Source organism: Crotalus tigris, unplaced genomic scaffold (assembly GCF_016545835.1).
Source record: "Crotalus tigris isolate CLP2741 ecotype Arizona unplaced genomic scaffold, ASM1654583v1 scf7180000017568.12009008, whole genome shotgun sequence".
Lineage (NCBI taxonomy): Eukaryota > Metazoa > Chordata > Lepidosauria > Squamata > Viperidae > Crotalus > Crotalus tigris.
The window spans coordinates 9,839,331-9,859,422 of NW_024096478.1; the positions used below are offsets into that span (position 1 = coordinate 9,839,331).

Sequence of the window (20,092 nt, forward strand, 5' to 3'; positions counted from 1 at the left end):
AACTGAATGATAGATATTTAAAACAAGGCAAAAAGCAAGTTATCATCCCCACACAACTGATGTCACAAATTCAAATGATGTGATCCTGACAACCTCTTTTAAACATATCCAATGCTGGGATATTGCAATTTCTCCAGGGAACTGTCAAAGGCCCTTTTTTTTTGTTATATTCTTAACAGAGACATAGAAAGATTCACATGTTGTATAAAACACTAACCCAAACAATTACCCCAGAAGGAATTAACTTTATCTCCACATATTCCAGAATTGGTTGGGACTTAATTAACTTACCCCATTAAGCATGTCATCCAAATGGCAAGAAATACTGATTGTTACTTTTCAAGACAAAGGAAGTTCTAAAAGGATCCTGCAAAAAAAGATCTTTATAGGTATCTTGTCTGCTAGGTTTTTTATTTTCTCCTTAACCACATGGGGTAAAAAAATAAAGAAAGCCTTCTCCTAATTTTGTCTTCAGAAGAACCAAGCTTCAAGCTACCACATATTTCTTTTTTATAAAATTGTTTTAACCCGAAAAAGACAGTGACATTCATCAACTACTTTTGCAGTGACTAGGAAGACTAAAAAAGGATATGAAATGACTGACCTTATTATCCTAGATAGCAATAGCAACATCACTTAGACTTATATACTGCTTCATAGTGCTTTACAGCCGTCTCTGAGCAGTTTATAGAATCAGCAAATTGCTCTCAACAATTTAGGTCCTCATTTTACATACTTCAGAAAGATGGAAGACTGATGAAACCTTGAGCCCCATCGGGATCAAACTAGATTGTACACTATTGGCACATAGGGGTGATTCAATTAACTGGAGATGGAAAAGGTTTGATTGGCCGTGTGATGTGCACAAGACCATAACTGCTGTTAATGCAAAGATAGGTTTCGTACTATTTAAATCTCCAATTCTTTAAAAGACCATTATTTCCTATCTTGAAGTCTGAGTGGATTATTGATGAAGTCCTAGTCTTTGGTAGGACTGTCATTCAAGAACTTCCCCCTATAGCTCAAAGCTAAAAGGATCTACTTTTCTGGAGATCTTCAGGCTATGTATGCAGCAAATATTATTTAATATATTCATCACTGTACCATTTTCCTATGGAAATGCATACTATAGCTTAAATTTGGAAATATATGATTAAGGTTAAATTATCCTATTTTCTTAATTATTTCCAACGTTTAAGGAATACTTCAGCAGACTTCATTATTTCTAAACTTGAGCGTTGAGTGTAATGCCTAGCAATAGAATTGGACTGGTAGTTATCATTATTTCTATTATTCTGCTACATACTTTGCACACTAAATATCCAGAAAAGTGGACAATTTTTTTACTTCCCCTAATTTCTTACAGTTGGAATAGAAATTTTGAATTTATGAGTACACGTTGCAACCCAACTAATAAAGTGGAAGCAATTTAATTTCCTGGCTAGCTATCTGGTTTCTAAAGAGACAGCAGGATATTTTTTTCAGAGTGTTCAGCTTTCAGTTTCAGCTAAACAGCTTTATTTTCTGTCTTCTACACAAGCTGGGAACATTTTTAATTATCTTCCATTCTAGGCACTGTCAATAGAGCAACTGCGTGCAAACTGAAACCCTTGCAAATCTTTTTAGTAGAATAAAGGTGATACATACCATTTCTGCATCAAGCATGTACTTTTAAATATGTGTTTTCCAACTATTATTTTTAATCAGTACAACATAAACACAGGCCTAGTTTTGTTGCTCATACTTTGTTTCCATCCTGAATATAAAATACAGAAAAATCTTAGCTATTTTATATTAGATTGTTTGTAAACAAAAGGACTCCGGTCCTCCCTCCCTCCCTCCCTCCCTCCCTCTTTCTTTCTTTCTTTCTTTTCTTTTTTTTTCTTTCTTTCTTTCTTGGAAATCAGCTGAGAAAGATAAGCCTGATTTTGTTTGTTCAGGACAACCATCCAAACTGCCTCCCCTACAGTAGGTTCTGTTTCAAATAATCACCTCTATGTGGTTTTCTTGCTTTTATTGAGAATAAGAGAAGCACAGCTTTAAATAAAATGAACCAAAACTTGTTTTAGTAGGCAAAGCAAAACCATTTCATGAAGCACAGAAAAAGCCAAAATCACTGTTTTATAAAGTAGCAGATAAGTGACATTATTCTAGTGATGCTTATTTTTTAAGACAGGATGCAATGGAACATGAGTGTAAGCTCTCTTCTAAATTTCAAATTCTCCAGGGATTCTTGACCTTCTGAAATCAGAAACAGAACATACTTTAGCTCTTTTTGGAATATGGTTGTACATCTCCTGTTGCAATATGTTGGATTAGATCCATTGGTTGTGACTTTCTTACTCATTATATACAAGACATTATTTTGGCTATGTCCACCTAGGGCTCAATGTTATCACATTAAGCCCTAGGTGGACACAGACAAGATAATGTCTACGTCCATCCTAATTGCTTATCCCATTTTAAAAAAAATACCTTGGTAGAGAGCACAATGCTTATCTATCACTTCTTCTAACCAAACAGGACTCTGATGTATCTTTTCAGGTTGCCCAATTTTTCACAATTATTTATTCTATTTGTCCTCCAAATATGACTGAAGATTAGCACCAATCTTAGGGATTGTCGCTTATATTATTTGCATCGTATTATTTCTATTATGCTGATTTTATTGTTTGTAATTTTATTGCATTTTATACCCACTTTTTAATCCTACTAATAATTTTATTTGTATGTACTTCTATGTAATGTTTTCAGACCTAAAGGTCATAATAAAGGTTTGTTGTGGATGAAAGGAAATATGACCAAAGTTATATGACAAAGTATTTCCATTTTTTGCTCTTGTATCAGAAGTACTATCTTTTTTACAATGTCTCTTTTAGAATGCATTTTAATATATTATTATGAGAATATATTATTATGAAGTTATTAGGAGAATAAACCCACAAAAGTAAGAATAATTTTGAATAAGCAAATGAGTGAATAAATCCATAATGATAATACAATGATAAGTAATATTATTGTTCTATTATCCTCCTGAATAGTCAGTGCTGTTCTCTCAATACCATTGTCATGAATCGTAATTATCATTTACCATTTAATTTGATTTCTTTCTGAGAACTGGATGAAGGTTATCAAAGTGGCTTAGTATAGGAACTGTATTGTATTCTCTCACCCTATCTTTGATAAGTTTTGCTGACAGCCATTTCCCATAAATTGTCATTTGTTTTTTAAGAGCGTTTTCCCCCCCCCTTTGAATATAGATGGAATATGGCTATTTTATTTTCTTGTATCAAATGAAATACAGCTGGCTATCTTGAAAAGTGTTTATATTTCAATAAGTTTGAAAAAGTATATATTGTGAATTCCAGAGGAATGATTCTAAACAAGGCAGATTCTACTTAGTATACAGCATTTTAATAGGTTTATTGGAATTTAGCCCAAAGTGAAAACTAGAGAACTGTTTCTAATTGGTTGGCAAACAATTGTTAAGACAAGCGTTGGCTTTTTGAATCCAAACACAAAAATTGGAACCAATCCAATTCCCATTTTAATTTTTCTTTTTCTCTCACACGCACATCCCCATATTGCTATTTCTTACCAAAATAACTTTTGAAGGAGCGTTAGATGTGTTTGGCAATCCTAGATCATTTACAATTATTCAGATGTCACTTTGCCAATTGTAGGGATCAGCCTCATTCTTTTCCCTTCTTAGAAAGCTTTAATTTAGGTGGTAGTTTATCCTGATCTAACTTATATTCCTCTGTTATTTGTTTACGTTCTGATTTGGGTAATAGGCAAGCAGTACAATTTTGCTTTTTCAGTCTAAAAATTAAATTCTTGTGATGCTCTACTGCCATCTAGAAATAAAGCATCAGACTGCACCTTTCTTTAGTTGTACTTCCCAAGCTCATATATTTATCTCATTTGTGAAGTTATAACAATCTGTAACTGCTACTGAAACTTTTATCTGTAATAATATTGCCACCGGTGTAGGAATGCTAAGAAATTATTGTCCTATGTTTCAAGTAATGTGCTTATCTGGTTGATTGTTTTCATCTGTGGCATTGTTTTTGAAGGATCAATGCGAGGACACTTGAGTCAGCTGTAATTTTAACACAATCTTCTTGTTGTAGGATATAGCTGTTTTCTCTACCAAAATCACAGTCTTTGTGCATTGCTGGCTCAACTGTGGTGCGCTGTTCAGTGTCTGTGGTTTTCTTCCATTAATCTCTCGCCAAGCCACTGTCTCTAACAGTCTCTGATCGTTGTAGACCCCCCTGCAACAGCATCAAACCAGACCATCTAGAACAAAATGCATAAGCATTTATCTCCTTGAAACGAAATCCTATTCCTGAATCCAGGGTTGCTTTTTGAAGAGACAGCAGTTACTGATTGAACAAAATGCAGATTACCTGACTTCTCTTAAAGCAATACACCTTGAAAACACTGATGCACAAGCCAGCCAATGTTCCAGTTATGTGTGTTGAAATCACAGAGATATAAACATGTGTTTAACCTTCTGATACAAATCTGAATCAATGTTTAACTTCCTGAAATATTGACCCGCAGCTGAAGCATGCTCTTGGAATGCCCTTAAAATTTAAATTCCCTTCAAAACAGTTCCTCCTTTCTGGACAGTTTCTGTCTGGACAGAAATCATTGAAAAGGGTTGTCCTTAAAGTCAGCACCTTTCCTCACTTGATGCAATAAATCTTGATCTTCCCTTTATCACTGAGACAGGAAGTTGAGCTAGGGCCTTTTTAGAAAGTTCTTTGTTTCATCTTCAGAATTTAATAAACTCAATAAACTGAGCAGTCAAAGCCTGGTTCTGTCTTCCATGTTACATACTAATTAAAGATGGAAGGCATTGAGTTAAGTGGGAAGGAAGGTAAACAGACTTTACATTGCTAAAAGTTAAAGAAATAAGATTGATTTTTTTTTCTGAAAACAAAATCTAATAGTTGTTCATTTTGATGTTAACAAAGGCCTAGACTTTCTCAAAGATTTTAAGAATATTGGTAGTCCTCTACTTACAACAGTTCATATAATGACTGTTCGAAGTTACAACAGCACTGAAAAAAGTGACTTATGACCATTTTTCACATTTAACGACCATTGCAGCATTCCCATGGTCATGTGATAAAAATTCAGGCATTTGGTAACTGACTTATATTTAGAATGAATAGAATAGAATAGAATAGAATAGAATAGAATAGAATAGAATAGAATAGAATAGAATAGAATAGAATGGACCTTCAAGGTCTTCGAGTCCAGCCCCCTGCTCAAGCAGGAGGACCTATACCATCTCAGACAAATGACTGTCTAGCCTCTTCTTAAAAATCTCCAGTGATAGAGCGCCCACGATTTTTGGAGGCAAGCTGTTTCACTCATTAATTGCCCTTTCTGCCAGGAAGTTTTTCCTTAATTGCTTCTCTCTTTGATTAGTTTCCAACCATTGTTTATCATCCTATCCTCTGGTGCTTTGGTAAACAACGTGACCCCCTCTTCTTTGTGGCAGCCCCTCAAATACTGGAATACAGCTATCATGTCTCCCCTATTACAGTGTCCTGGGGAAATGTGATCACCTTTTGTGATCTTCTGACAAGCAAAGTCAACTATGTTACTAGCTTAACAATTCCAGTGATTTAACAACTATGGCAAGAAATGTCATAAAATGGGGCAAAATTCACTGAACAACTGTCTTGCTTAGCAACAGAAATTCTGAGTTCAACTGTAGTCATAACTCAAGGATTAGCTTTATGGGTGATTTAGTTCTGCTTGTTTATTTATTTTGTCAAAATATACAAATCTTCTGCTAAAATAGAACATTTAAACATTGATCTAAAAAGGCCATATTAGGTAGAGAACTAATGATTTATGTCTATTTGCTTTTGCCTGATTTTTTTTTTTTAAAAAAAACAGCACTGCAAAATGCCAGTGTTATCGTCTGACAAATGCATATAGCTGGAACTTCTTTAAATAAGGGGAGAAGTTCCAGGAGATTGTTTTGGTTTCAGAGCTGATTTTTACTCATGCTTCAAAGGTCACTCATTTTGTTTTCTTCAAGAAAGTCCAATGTCCATTTTAGCTTTAAATAGCGGTGTTAAAATCAGAGAAGCAGTGGTTCATACAGAAGTCTCAAATGCTCTGGAAATGGTTTTGTGTGTGTACGTACAACCAGGATATTTGACAGCCAGTGTCCTTCTGCTTATCAAACAATACAGCAGAATGTTGTTATTTAAAGGAAGGTGAATTGTTTCAGCCAGTGGTGGGATTCAAATATGTGAACAACCAGTTCTTTGTCTGGATGCTGCTTCCAGAAGTCCATCCTGGGCCTGGGCAACAAAAAATTAGCTACCGGTTCTGCCGAACTGATGCGAACTGGCTGAATCCTACCACTGTTTCAGCCTTCGCATTGCAGAGAGCAGCCAAATTCTGTGCAATGTAGCAAATTCTTCAATTTATTTTTATATGCATTGCTACAATCCCACTAAAATATTCTCAATCCCTATCCTTATTCCTGCTCAAAAATTATATTTCAATTCCAAAGGGGCATTGGGAGACAAACAAGATTCTAAACTAAGCCTTAAGGCAATGGTAGTTAAATTGGTAATAGGGGGATATAATGTATAACATCCATAGCAATCGCAATAGCACTTATAGACTTATATACCGCTTCATGGTGTTTTACAGCACTCTCTAACCGGTTTAGAGAGTTAGCATATTGTCCCCAACAATCTGGACCCTCATTTTACCACCTCAGAAGGATGGAAGGCCGAATCAACCTTGAGCCAGTCAGGATTAAATTCCTGGCAGTGAACAGAATTAGCCTGCAATACTGCATTCTAACCATAGCTCTTACATCCATACACTATTAGCTAGATGCTACCTCTTTAGGACCAATAAAAATTAATATAAAATGGATGCAAACTTTCACATTCTCCAGAACTCTTCTTCAGGCAGAAGTTAACGAAAATGAGGGGACAAAAAGAAAGAAGAAAGAAACTCAAGTTTCTCAAGAAAGCCCTTAATTTCTATCCCCAGTTCCAAGTCTGGCTGAGGTTTCTGAGAGTGGTATCACAAAATACAAGAAGGGCAATGAATTGAAGATCATGTAAGGCTAGGTCAGGTAAAAAATAGTTTTCTAGTCCTTATGGCTCTAAAACAGAATGTGAAAAAGAAGTTTTCAATGAGCATTTATAACTAGAGGTATAGTGGCATGCAGTCAACTGTTTGTTAATTTATATTTTGGTGTTAAAATTGGACTGAGTTTGGCACAGGGAAGGAAGTTTTACTCTTATTTGCTACCTTTTTCTAATTTTTTTTATTCTAACTGAACTCTCTTACATTTCTGTTTTTCTTATGGCAATTATATTGAGATCAGATAATTGCAAAAGCTGTTTACCATAGCTTCTAATACCCTTCTCTTGTTTGTTTGTTTTTTTCTGAAAGTGTGGAGACAGTAAATGACGGACAGTTTCATAGTGTGGAACTGGTGGTGTTGAACCAGACCTTGAATTTGGTCGTAGATAAAGGCACTCCCAAAAGCCTTGGCAAACTGCAGAAGCAACCCGTGGTTGGTCAAGACACTCCACTCTACATTGGAGGTGGGTTCTGATTTTTGCAGAATTTCAGCTGAGGATCAGGCTAAATAATAATCTTAAGACCTCCACCAGTGCACAATGAAAGATAATTAGTTGAAATGTGAAATAATGGCAGAAGATTCCAACCTTTTTGCCCGAAACGCAATGCTATCCCACAGCAAAATAATACATTGCTATTGTTATTATTTTAAATGTATATATTTGTATGAATTTTAAAATCTGTGCAAATGATTGCTTTTTTTTCCTGCATATATTTTTGAAGTGCTATGTGCAAAACTAAAGTGTAGTAAATGATGGCATATAAAAGACAAATGTCAACTCAAGATATATTGTTCATTGATAGACTGCTGCAATTTGTTTATCTAATCTTTTCACTATGTCCTTACGTTCAAGTGAAATATCACAGAGCTGCTCAAATAACGCACAAAGCATTTTGTAACTTTCTTTGCAGGAATTCCGACATCTACAGGGCTATCTTCATTGCGGCAAGGTACAGAGAGGACACCAAGTGGCTTTCACGGATGCATTCATGATGTCCGGATTAATAATGAGCTCCAGGACTTCAAAGAACTACCACATCAGTCAGTAGGAGTCCTTCCTGGTTGCAAATCCTGTAACATCTGTAAGCACGGAATTTGCCGCTCTCTTGAAAAGACGAGTGTGGTCTGTGAGTGCCATCCAGGCTGGACAGGTTCACTGTGTGACCAAGAACTTAACGATCCCTGCCTTGGTAACAAGTAAGTTTCATTCAGTGTAACTTTCCTTACAGATAAAAGGAATGTGAGAGGGATCAATCTGAAATCCAACAGATATTTTTGTGTCTTTTTTCTCTAAGATGCCTCCATGGGAAGTGCATTGCCACCAACTCTGCTTATACGTGCAAGTGTATAGAAGGTTACACAGGTACGCACTGCAATCGAAAGAATGATTCCTCCAACTCCTGCAGACTTCTAAAATGTAACCACGGACAGTGTAAGATTTCTGCACAAGGGGAACCCTACTGCGAATGTGATCCAAGCTACAGCGGAGAGCATTGCGATAGAGGTTGGTGTATTTGTAATGTGTGATACATGATCTGCTCTGTCCCTTTTATCCATTTACAAAGCAGCGCAGAAGCTCTGCTGATGTCTTTCCATTTCAAGGAAAATTTCCATTTGTGTACCATGCATTTACATATGCTCTAAAAAAACAGACGTGTGACCTGCCTTCCTTTTACCTGACAGAATTGGGGTGCATATGGCACAAAAAATAAATCTTTATTACCCATATCAGAAGTTACAACAGATGACATGAAGACTTTCCTCTTTTTAATTCCTGTCAGCTGGGTTCTTCAGTAGTTGAGATCTACCGCCAGTTCTGTCTTACATCCTTATTACGTTAGCAATTTGTATAGTAAATCTTATTAGCTAAGATAAAAATCCAGAAATCACAGCCTCCTTATACCAGTTAGACTGTATAGCTAGGTACTGTCTTCTCTGACTAGCAGCGCTTTTTCAGTTGCTTTAGAAACAAATTTTCTTAGTCCTGGAAATTCTACAAACTGAATGAGAATGTTTTTGTACAGAAAATAAATGTCCTAATAAAATGTCATGTCATTAAGCTATAATCTCTGCCAAGGTGAATTTTTGAAAGAGAATGTTGTGCAATGCCCTATTAAAAATAATTTTCATATTAAATTGTGTTAATATTTCAATTAGTGTTTTAGTTAACTTTTATTAACATAAAGATGGTGCATGTTAATGTTAATGGGATGTACTTTTAACAAGAGTATAGACCTATAGCTAATTACTTTCTCACAGTTTATTAACAAATTTAAGTCAGAAATTTCTCAGTGTTATAGCTTGATACAGTTTATACTAAAAGATATTATTTTTGCCTGAGAAATAAAGCTGGACACATACATCACATTCCAATAAGCAGCAACTTTATATTTAGAGATCAGTAAACAATCTTAGTCCTTTTGTTCTAAGCAACCAGACTGTTGTCAATACACACAGATAATTCAGCTTGTATCTAACTAATTTCCTCTAAATCCTGGTATTATTATTTTTTTTATTGAAAATTTTTAAAATTTTACAAAATAAGAAAAAACAATTCTCCCCAACCCACCCCAACCCTCCCACTCCCTCCCTCAACTTTCTCAGAGCTGAATATAGGCTTAATTAAATTTTTTTGAATTCTTAAAAAAAATATATAAACCATAGATAAGTCTAAATACGTTACTTAAACTACTAATAGAATAATTAACAATAATATATATATATATAAAAAGACATAAATATTAAAGAAAAAAAAAGAAAATACTTTAAAAAAGGAAGAATAAAGAGAAAGAAAGAAGAAAAGAAATATAAGAAAGTAAAATAATAATAAAACATATAAAAAGAAAAAGAAATGATACAATCTATAAAATATTAAAATTTGTATATAAATTATTGATAAACTAAGTAATATTTTTATATCCAACTTATGTTGTATAAAATCTATCCATTTTTCCCATACCACAAAAAACTTCTCTTGCGATTGATCCTTTAAAAAAGCCGAAATCTTTGCCATTTCCGCCAGATAGGATACTTTAAAAAACCACTCTTGCAAAGTAGGCAAAGATTCCTTCTTCCAGTATTGCCCTACTAACAACCTTGCGGCTGTAATTAAATTTAACATCAATATAACCTCCTTAATATCACAATCGGTAACAATACCTAACAAAAACAATTGTGGGGTAAATTTTACCCTCCTTCTAAAAATTCTTTGAATATTCCACCATATCTTAATCCAAAAGGCTTTTATATTTTTACACGACCACCAAATATGGTAATAAGTAGCATCCAAACAACCACATCTCCAACATTTGGGCTGTAAGTCGGGATACATACGAGACATTTTTTGTGGATCAAGGTGCCATCTATAAAACATTTTATAAAAATTCTCCCTTAAGTTCTGGGCTTGTGTAAATTTAACATTTCTCACCCAGATAATTTCCCAGGTATCTAGTAGAACTGGTTCACCAAAATTTTGTGCCCATTTAATCATACATTCTTTAATTAATTCTGGTTCTGAGTCCAATTCTACTAGCAACCCATAAATTCTCTTAATATGAGTTCGTCTTTGATCTTTTACTTGTTTAACAAAATTTTCATCTTCTCTAAGCAAGCCCACATTACGATCTATCTTCCATCTGTCCGCTATTTGTCTATACTAAAACCATGAATATATAAAATTTTCTTGTGCTAAATCTTCCAAAGATTTTAACTGCCAAATTTTACCATCCCATCTAAGCAATTGTGCATAAGAAACACTATCCATCTTAACTCCTCTCCTTATCCCCTCTATCGCATGCCAAGGTATAGCCCATAATGGTATTTTAGAATCACTTCTGTAATATTTCCTCCAAACCCGAAGTAGAGAAATCCTTATAATATGGGATTTAAAAACCCGGTCAACTTTTTTATTAAAAATTAAATAGGCATGCCATCCAAAAAGTAAATCCCAACCCTCCAAGAGGAGTATTTCTACATTTGTTAAATTAACCCAATCACTAATTAATGTTAAGGCCACAGCATCATAATACAATTTCAAATTCGGTACCTTGAGTCCACCTCTCTCACGAATATCTTGTATAATTTTAAGCTTTACTCTTGTTTTTTTCCCCGCCCAGATAAATTTATTGATACCTTTCCGCCATTCATTTAAATTGACCTCATTCTTTAAGATAGGTATCATTTGAAATAAGAAAAGGAATTTAGGCAGGACATTCATTTTAATCGCCGCAATTCTTCCCAAAAGAGATAATTGCAACTTCTCCCAATTTTTCAAGTCTCTTTGTATCCTGACCCACAACCTTTCATAATTATTTTTATACAATTTTACATTAGAGACAGATAAAGTAACCCCCAGATATTTTACCTTATCAACAACCTCAAAATCTGTCAGATTAACCAAAATCTGCTTATCCATATTAGTCATATTTTTGGGTAATATTTTAGTCTTATTGTTATTAATTTTAAAACCCGAAACCCATCCATATTGATATATCAATTGTAATAACTCTATTACGGAGTGAGTAGGTTGGGACAGGGTAACCACCAAGTCATCTGCAAAAGCTCTTAGTTTGTATTCTTTTTTGTTAACTTCTATTCCTTTTATTTGCTGTGATTCTCGAATTCTCCAGCAGGATGGCTGTAGAGTCCAATGGATGGGTTCTATGACAGCCTTCCTGCCCGGCAGACTGGGTAAAAACTTTGGCCACACCCCTTCCTTTGGGCGTGACCCCAGTTTTGACTCAGTCTCGAAGCCCGATAGCAGTGCGAGATTCAGCTCTTCAAAAATCCATAGCTTAAGACAAAATCTCCCTCTTCCCAGACTAAATTTCCAGACGAAATTAGCAATAACAAGACCTTTAGCAGCTGGCTCAGACCGGATCTCCACCCAACGAGGATCGTCGGAGCGGTGAGAGTATCCCCTAGGGAGACCAGCCAAAGGGTTCGGGGGGCTCACCGGGTCGTTTACCGACCCCCAGCACGTTTATCAGCCGATCGGCGCGGGGATCACCTCAGGGGAGGGTTCCCCCCCCTTGCACTTAAAGCCCGAAAGGGCCGCTTTAGCCGGCTTTCGCCGCCTGGCTTGCCCCCCCCCCTTCTCCTTTGCCGGCGCGCAGGGAGGACAAGGAAAATTTCAGAGCCGGCAGCTAGAACCGCCATTGTGAGCCTCGTGGTCTCCATAGGCTGTGGTTGGGGGGAGTGGCCTCCTCCAATTCGCCATTTTGAACGAGCGGATTAACCCGCCGTTCCATTGTGGGTGGGGCTTTTCGCCATCCGGAGGAGCCTACTTGCATTACAAAGAGGGAAGAGGGGGAAAATAGGCAAACTGCAATCAATTCGAACGTGATCTGTTTTTACAGTCACAGATTGGGGGAGTTAAAGTCACCAGTTGCATTGTGTTGGACCAGGGCTGAAGAGTCCTGGAATTAGGTGAGGAGGTGAGGAGGAATAATTTTCTCTAACTGTTCATATAGTGACCTTTAGTCACTGCCTTGCAGGATCTCCTGTCCAAAGAATCCTGTCTGTCCGGCCATTGTTGGTATAGGCAGAGGAGGGCTCAGCCCCAAGCATCTGCATCTGATCTGCGTATCTTATTCCCCCACTCCAGGCATTACCTACTCGGGGTGTCTGGCACAATGGCAGACAATGTCTCGTATTCAGTCACAGAGGTCCCTCAATTGTCCCCCCCACAACAGCAGCAAAAACGCAGATCCTCTGAACCAGAGGTGGGGGGGAAGAAGAAGGCTAAAACAAAGCATCTTACTCAGAAGGGACAATCTAAAATGGCTGAGCGAGAGGCTTTGAGGAGACATTTGGCTTTAGAAAGACAAATTAGCAGGGCACAGAGAACCAATTCCACTGGGACAAGCATGGTTTCCCCTGTCCCAGTGGTGACACCCACAGAACCTACTGCCCAGGAAGTTCTCAAAACTTGGTCTCCTCCTGGGGAAACTGAACAGTTAGATTCCTCCACCCCCTCCTCACCAACTTCTTCACCCGACCACACTCCAACGTGTCATTCCAGCGACAAAGCGCAGGAGAACATATGGTCGGCACGATTCCAGGCATTCATGCAGGATGCCTTTTCCCAGTTCATGGCTTCTAGGGGACAAGTAGCCTTTCACACACCCCATAAGGGATGACCCAGGCCGCCCCCTACCAACATTTCTGAGACCTCCTCTCAAATAGGAGAGGGTGACTCATTAGACCTTGATATGTCAGACATGCCCCTTTCGGAGGATGAGGAGACCGCACCTGAGCAGGCGACGAGCTCTGGCCTTTTTAACCCTGCGTTCCTAAAATCACTCCTGATAAAGGCAGTCTCCACAGTCAGCCTAACTTCAGTACAGGAGGAGATGCCCTCTACAAGCAAGGAGGCCAATCCTCTATTTGCCAAGAAGGTCTCACAGGATAAGTACATTCCATGTCCGGAGGTCTTCATGACCACGGTAGAGGAACAATGGTCCTCACTGGCAAGCCCACCGGCGCCCAATAGCGTGGAAAGAAAGCTGTTCAACCTTTCTCCCTCATTCTCGAACATGTTAGAGGTTCCTATGGTAGATAACCCCTTGATCTCATTATTTTCTACCTCCGCGATTCCAGGAGACATGGCGGAAGCCTTGAAACCGGAAGAAAAGAAATTTGAACACTCCCTCCGTCGCTCTCACATGGCTGCAGCCTTGGCGGCCAAAGCAGCCACCTCATCATCATTCTTCGCAAGGGCCAGCATTATGTGGCTGAGGGAGCTGCAAAGCACGGTGCCTCCAGATCAGGTCAGAGTACACCAGACATTGGCCAAGCTCCTTGCGGCCTCTCAGTTCACGGCTGACGCTTCGCTGTACGCAACGAAGTACGCGGCAAGATCCATTGCGGCCACAGTAGCCTCGCGTAGACTACTGTGGCTCAAAAATTGGAAGACAGACCTGAGGTCCAAGTGGCGTCTCTCGACGTCCAAATACAGCGGGGCATTCCTATTTGGGTCCATACTGGACCCACATGTCAGTGAAGGCAGAGACAAGAGGAAAATATTAGTACACCCATCAAAGAAGTTCGATAGGAGAAGCAGTCAAGACTTCCGGAGATAGGGCTCCCGCCCAGGAAGCTCCTGGGACTGGAGGCAGCCCTTTTGGTCAGGGCAATCCTGGGACTGGCCCAGAGGCTCGCGATCCTTCTACCCGAGTCAGGATCGACCCCAGGATCGCCAAAGCACAGGAGCCAGAGGCCAGTTCCAGTCCAGACGCCCATATAGGGGATCGGGAGGCAGATCCTTTAAGCGCACCAAGTGACGCCAAACAGGACACTCCCATTGGGGGTCGGTTAGGAAATTTCATCGAGGTCTGGGACCAGACCACTACCGACTCCTGGGTCTTGGAAACGATCAGGCATGGCCTGACCTTAGACTTCTGTTCTCCCCCATCAAGCCGGTTCATCAGATGTCCCATCTCCAGAAAGGTACACAAGGCAACTTTGGCCATAGCTCACCTCCTGTCAATTCAAGCCATAGAGAGGGCACCAAGGGGAGAGGAAGGAAGAGGATTTTATTCCATCCTCTTCGTTATCCCGAAGCCGTCAGGAGGATGGAGAGCAATATTGGACCTGAAGGGCCTGAATTATTACATAAAATACAGGAGGTTCAAGATGCACTCCTTGAAATCCATCCTAGCCAGCGTCAGGAAAGAGGATCTACTATCCTCAATAGACCTAACAGAGGTGTACCTATACATCCCCATTCATCCCAGCTACCGGAAATTCCTCAGATTCACCTACGCGGGCCAACATTACCAATACAGGGCCCTACCCTTCGGACTATCTTCAGCACCAAGGGTATTTACCAAGATTCTAGCTGTAATAGCGGCCCATCTCAGACTGATGCCGGTTCGCGTACAGTTCTATCTGGACGACATCTTGATCCAGTCCAGATCTCAGGAACAAGCAAGGGTAGATCTCAAGACCACAATCCGAACCCTGCAAGGGCATGGATTCTCGGTCAATTTGGCCAAAAGTCATCTCACTCCCTCAAGGAGACTGCAACACCTAGGCGCAGTAATAGACTCGTCACAGTGCAGGGTATACCTTTCCCAGGATCGACAAATCAGCATATCCAAGCTAATTCAACAAATTCAGAGAATCAGGAGAGTGCCCTTGATACAGCTCTCGAAACTCCTGGGAAAGATGATATCTTGCATGGGCATTATACCATGGGCAAGACTCCACTCGAGGGAGTTGCAGTGGTTCCTCCTACCCTACCAGAGGAGGAATCTCAGCACCTCCAACAGGAAGGTCTTGGTACCAGCACAGGTGATGAGATCTCTGAAATGGTGGATATCTCCCAAGATACTCAAGGGGAGCATATTCAAAGAGCCGAACAGGGTCACGCTCACGACAGATGCGAGCCTGTTCGGATGGGGAGCCCACTTGGGAACCCAGATAACACAGGGCCAGTGGGAACAGAAGGACCTCTCACACAGCATCAATTGGCTAGAGCTCCGGGCCATCCACCTGGCCCTACACCATTTCTCACATCTAGTAACAGGGAGGCACGTCCTTGTGTTAACGGACAATGTAGCAGCCAAGGCCCATGTAAACAAGGAAGGGGGAACGCGATCAGCGGAACTAATGAAGGAGGCGTTAGCTCTGGCTCGGTGGGCAGAAACCAACGTGAGTTCTATCAAAGCAGAACACATCTCGGGGGAGGCAAACAGCCAGGCAGACTCCCTGAGCAGAGCCAAGGTGGATCAGGCAGAATGGCGCCTGGATCCGGCTCTGTTCGAGGAGATCTCCCGGAGATTCGGGCAACCGCACCTGGACCTGTTTGCCAACCACAAGAACACACAACTCCCCAGGTTCTTCTCCAGATTCCCGTCTCCGGGGTCGGAGGGAACGGATGCTCTCAGGTGTCGGTGGCCGGCGCATCTCCTGTACGCCTTCCCACCGTTGCCCTTAATACCGGCGACCATACGCAAGCTGATCCGGGAAGGCGCAGAGATAGTTTGCATTGCCCCGCATTGGCCACGGCGCCCGTGGTTTGCCGACCTCGTGGACCTTTCGATATCACCCCCGTGGAGGATTCCCCCGGACAGAGTAATTCTCAGCCAGGGCAAGTTGGTGCACCCAGACCCCCAGTGGCTACAACTAGCCGCTTGGCATTTGAGCGGCAAAGTTTAGCCAAGCAAGCTTACTCGGCAGGGGTGATATCGATCATACAAGCTTCACGACGAGCGTCCACGAACAGGATTTACGATGCTACATGGAAAGGCTTTTGTAGGTGGTGCGCTTCTGCGCGCCTAGATCCAGCTGCAGTATCCATCCCCAATGTTCTAGATTACCTCCTGGAAGGTCTTAACAAGGGCCTGTCAGTCAATACTATTCGCAGACAGATCTCGGCCCTCTCAACTGTTTTCTCTTGCGGCAACTTGACATCCCTAGCGCAACATCCAGCGATTAGCGCCTTTTTAAAGGGGGCGTCCAACACGAAGCCCCCCGTGGTACCCGTCTTGGAACCTGCCTAAAGTCCTTCTAGCCTTGACATCAGCACCATTTGAGCCCCTTGATTCATGTTCTCTTCACCACCTATCGCTGAAGGTGGCCTTCCTCGTGGCAATCACTTCAGCAAGGAGAATTTCAGAACTAGCGGCACTATCAGTAAGGAAGGATCTGTGTACCTTCTTCAAGGACAGGGTCGTCCTTAGGCCAGACCCGGCCTTCATTCCGAAGGTAAACAGCATCTTTCACAGATCTCAGGAATTGATTCTTCCCGATTTCTGCCCAAAACCCAAACACAGGCTAGAGCATAGATGGCACAAGCTGGATGTGCATAGAGCGCTGTGTTTCTACGTGAAACGCACGTTGACATTCCGCAAGACAGAAGCATTATTTGTTTCCTTTCAACCATCATCTATGGGAAAGAAGGTGTCTTCTTCCACCATAGGTAGGTGGATCAGAGCCTGCATAGCCCAGGCCTACGTTTCGCAGGAACTACCAGCACCCGCACATGTGACTGCCCACTCAACACGGAGCGCAGCCACTTCGACGGCGTGGCTAACACAAGCGTCGGTAGAAGAAATTTGTAAGGCAGCGACGTGGTCTTCACCGTCTGTCTTCATCCGGCATTACCGTTTAGACTCCCTGGCCGCATCAGATGCTGCCTTTGGTAGAAGAGTGCTACAGCAAGTCGTATCTGCTCAGAATCCGGTAGCCTAGACATTCCCTCCCAGGGGGACATGAGGGCTTTGGTATGTCCCATCCATTGGACTCTACAGCCATCCTGCTGGAGAAGGGGCATTGACTTACCTGAACACCTTTTCTCAGCAGGATGATGTAGAGTCCAAGCCCACCCAAGGGTTAGGTCTAGGCAGGTAGGTAATAAAGAGCTGCAATATCAATTCCAACAAAGTTTCTCGCCTAAGTCAAAACTGGGGTCACGCCCAAAGGAAGGGGTGTGGCCAAAGTTTTTACCCAGTCTGCCGGGCAGGAAGGCTGTCATAGAACCCATCCATTGGACTCTACATCATCCTGCTGAGAAAAGGCGTTCAGGTAAGTCAACGCCCCTTTTAATCAACAATATTTCCAAAGTTAAAACAAACAGCAAAGGTGACAATGGACATCCCTGTCTAGTCCCCTTTTCTATTATAAAAACCTCTGACAAGCCCCCATTAACTATAAGTTGTGCCGTTTGTTTTTGATAAATAGCACCAAGAGCTTGTGAAATTTTTTCTCCAAAGTTCATTTTATCGATTAGTCTTAATATAAATTGCCAATTCAATTGGTCAAAAGCTTTCTCAGCATCTAAAAATATCAATCCTGCAGAGACTTGATTATTTTTATCTAGATATTCTAATAAGTTAAAATCCTGGTATTATTTAAATAGTTGTTCTCATGAAATATAATAGTAAAAGTAAACTCTCTGATTATATTATGGTAGTTGCTACTAGCACAGTGAAATATGAGCACAATACATTTGGAATATACTTATCAAAGTAGGCTATAACCCATACCAATCACATTTATCCAAAATATAGATATGTACCATATATTCTGGCGTATAGGGTGACCCAGCATATAAGACGACCCCCTAGTTCGACGCCGGGTCGCAAGACGATCGATGTCGAGTTGCAAGACGATTGACGCAGAGCCGCATGCCTAGAAAGTCATCTTATATGCCGGAAACTATGTTATTTCCAGCGTATAAGATGATCGATGCCGAGTCGCATGCCTAGAAAGTCGTCTTATACGCCAGAAACTACCTTATTTCCGGCATATAAGACGACTCGGCATATAAGACGACCCCCGAGTTCGGAGGCTGTTTCGATGCTCTCAAAAGTCATCTTATACACCGGAATATATGTTATCGGCATGGGCATAACAAAAACTTTTCACAGAGGAACCAGACAATACACAGTAACAGCAGATGATAACATGTCATCATACTCCATTATGCATATCAAGGAAAAGCAACTTTGTAGTACAAAGACACCAAAACAAATTATCCAGAGTAAAAAAAACAAAAAACAATAGTTCCATGAGCAAATGCCATTACCAATAGCCACTTGGTAGATTTGGTGTGCCATCAAGTTTATTTCACTCTGAATGATTACAGAGACAAATTTTTTTCCAAGATTTCTCCCTAATATGCCCCTTCAAGTCTTCCAATGGTGTATTTGTCCCCATCGTAATTGATTTCATCCACATTGCTGCTGGTTATCCTCTTCTCTTTCCTTTCACTTTCCCCAATATTATAGATTTCTTCAAAGAGCTGGGTCTTCACTTCATGTGTCTGAAGTATGATAACGAGCATGGTAATTTATGCCTTGGGCGAGAATGTTGGGTTGATTTGTTTGATAATCTATTTATCTGGTTGTTTGTTTTTAAGTATCCATTGTATTCTCAGGAGTTTTCTCCAACACCGGGCGTTCAAAAGCATCAACATTCTTCCTTTCCTGCTTCTTCATAGTCCAACTTTCATTTTGGCATAGTGTCAAAGGAAGAACCATTACTTCGTAATTCTAATTCTGATTTTTTTTGTAGATATAGACATGTGCCAGTATATAAATATCTTTTCCAAGGCCTTAGTGCCTATTTTACCTGCACCATATACCTTGATTGTGGTTCCTTGATTGCTTATCCTACAAGGCACAAGCTATCCACAGTTTCAGTATCAACCCCGTTAATTCTAAAGCAACATGCCATTAGTTTGGTCTTCTTCACTGTGCTCCTTGATTTTCAGTACTAGAGTGTGCAAATCATTCAGCTATCACAGAAGTGTCATCAGCATAGCACAGGTTATTGATGTTTCTCCCAGGTTTTAAACCACACTCATTTTCTTCCAATCCAGCTTCCCTTAATATTTTGTTCATAGATTGAATAAATAAAGGAAGCACATACAGCCTTGTCTCACACTGTCAAACTTGTGAGATAATTCAGACAAGAAGCACACAGAAATATTACTTCTAACTCTATTGTAAGATTATATTATAGAATATTGCAGGTGTAAAAATAGATCTCTCCCCACCTGTCTTTACAGTCCAAGAAATTAGGGAGTATCTGTTCTGAGATGTTTATCACGCACACATTCTTCTTATGGCTCAATTACCACTTGTCTGATCTTTGTCTCCTGCAGCTATTCCAACTGTCTTTCAAACTTATTTGCACATACCAATATATATTCTTTTGCTAACCTAAGCCCAATCTGTTTCTTCATGTTCTATTTGGTTCTATGGTTCTATGGCAGTGGTTCTCAACCTGTGGGTCGGGACCCATTTGGGGGTCGCCAAACAATGCAGTCCGCTATTTTTTTCCCCTTTTCCTTAGCTGTGCTACTCCCTTTTATTCTATTGGCTTTTGAAAGCCAATAGAATAGACTCTTTTGAATAGAGTCTAATTCTATTGGCTTTCAAAAGCCAATAGGAATTGTCCAGGCTGTCTCTGCCCTGCTGAGCCCACCAAAAGTCCCAT

At 40.3% G+C, this 20,092-nt stretch overlaps 1 protein-coding gene across 1 annotated transcript in view; it reads left to right on the forward strand.

Moving 5' to 3' along the window:
* Positions 1-20,092, forward strand: part of SLIT3 (slit guidance ligand 3) — a 567,201-nt gene that overhangs the window by 542,500 nt on the left and 4,609 nt on the right. The window contains exons 33-35 of the mRNA XM_039353305.1: positions 7,453-7,607; positions 8,056-8,341; positions 8,440-8,648. Of these exons, the coding sequence (XP_039209239.1) occupies positions 7,453-7,607; positions 8,056-8,341; positions 8,440-8,648 (650 nt within the window). The remainder of the gene's footprint in view (positions 1-7,452; positions 7,608-8,055; positions 8,342-8,439; positions 8,649-20,092) is intronic.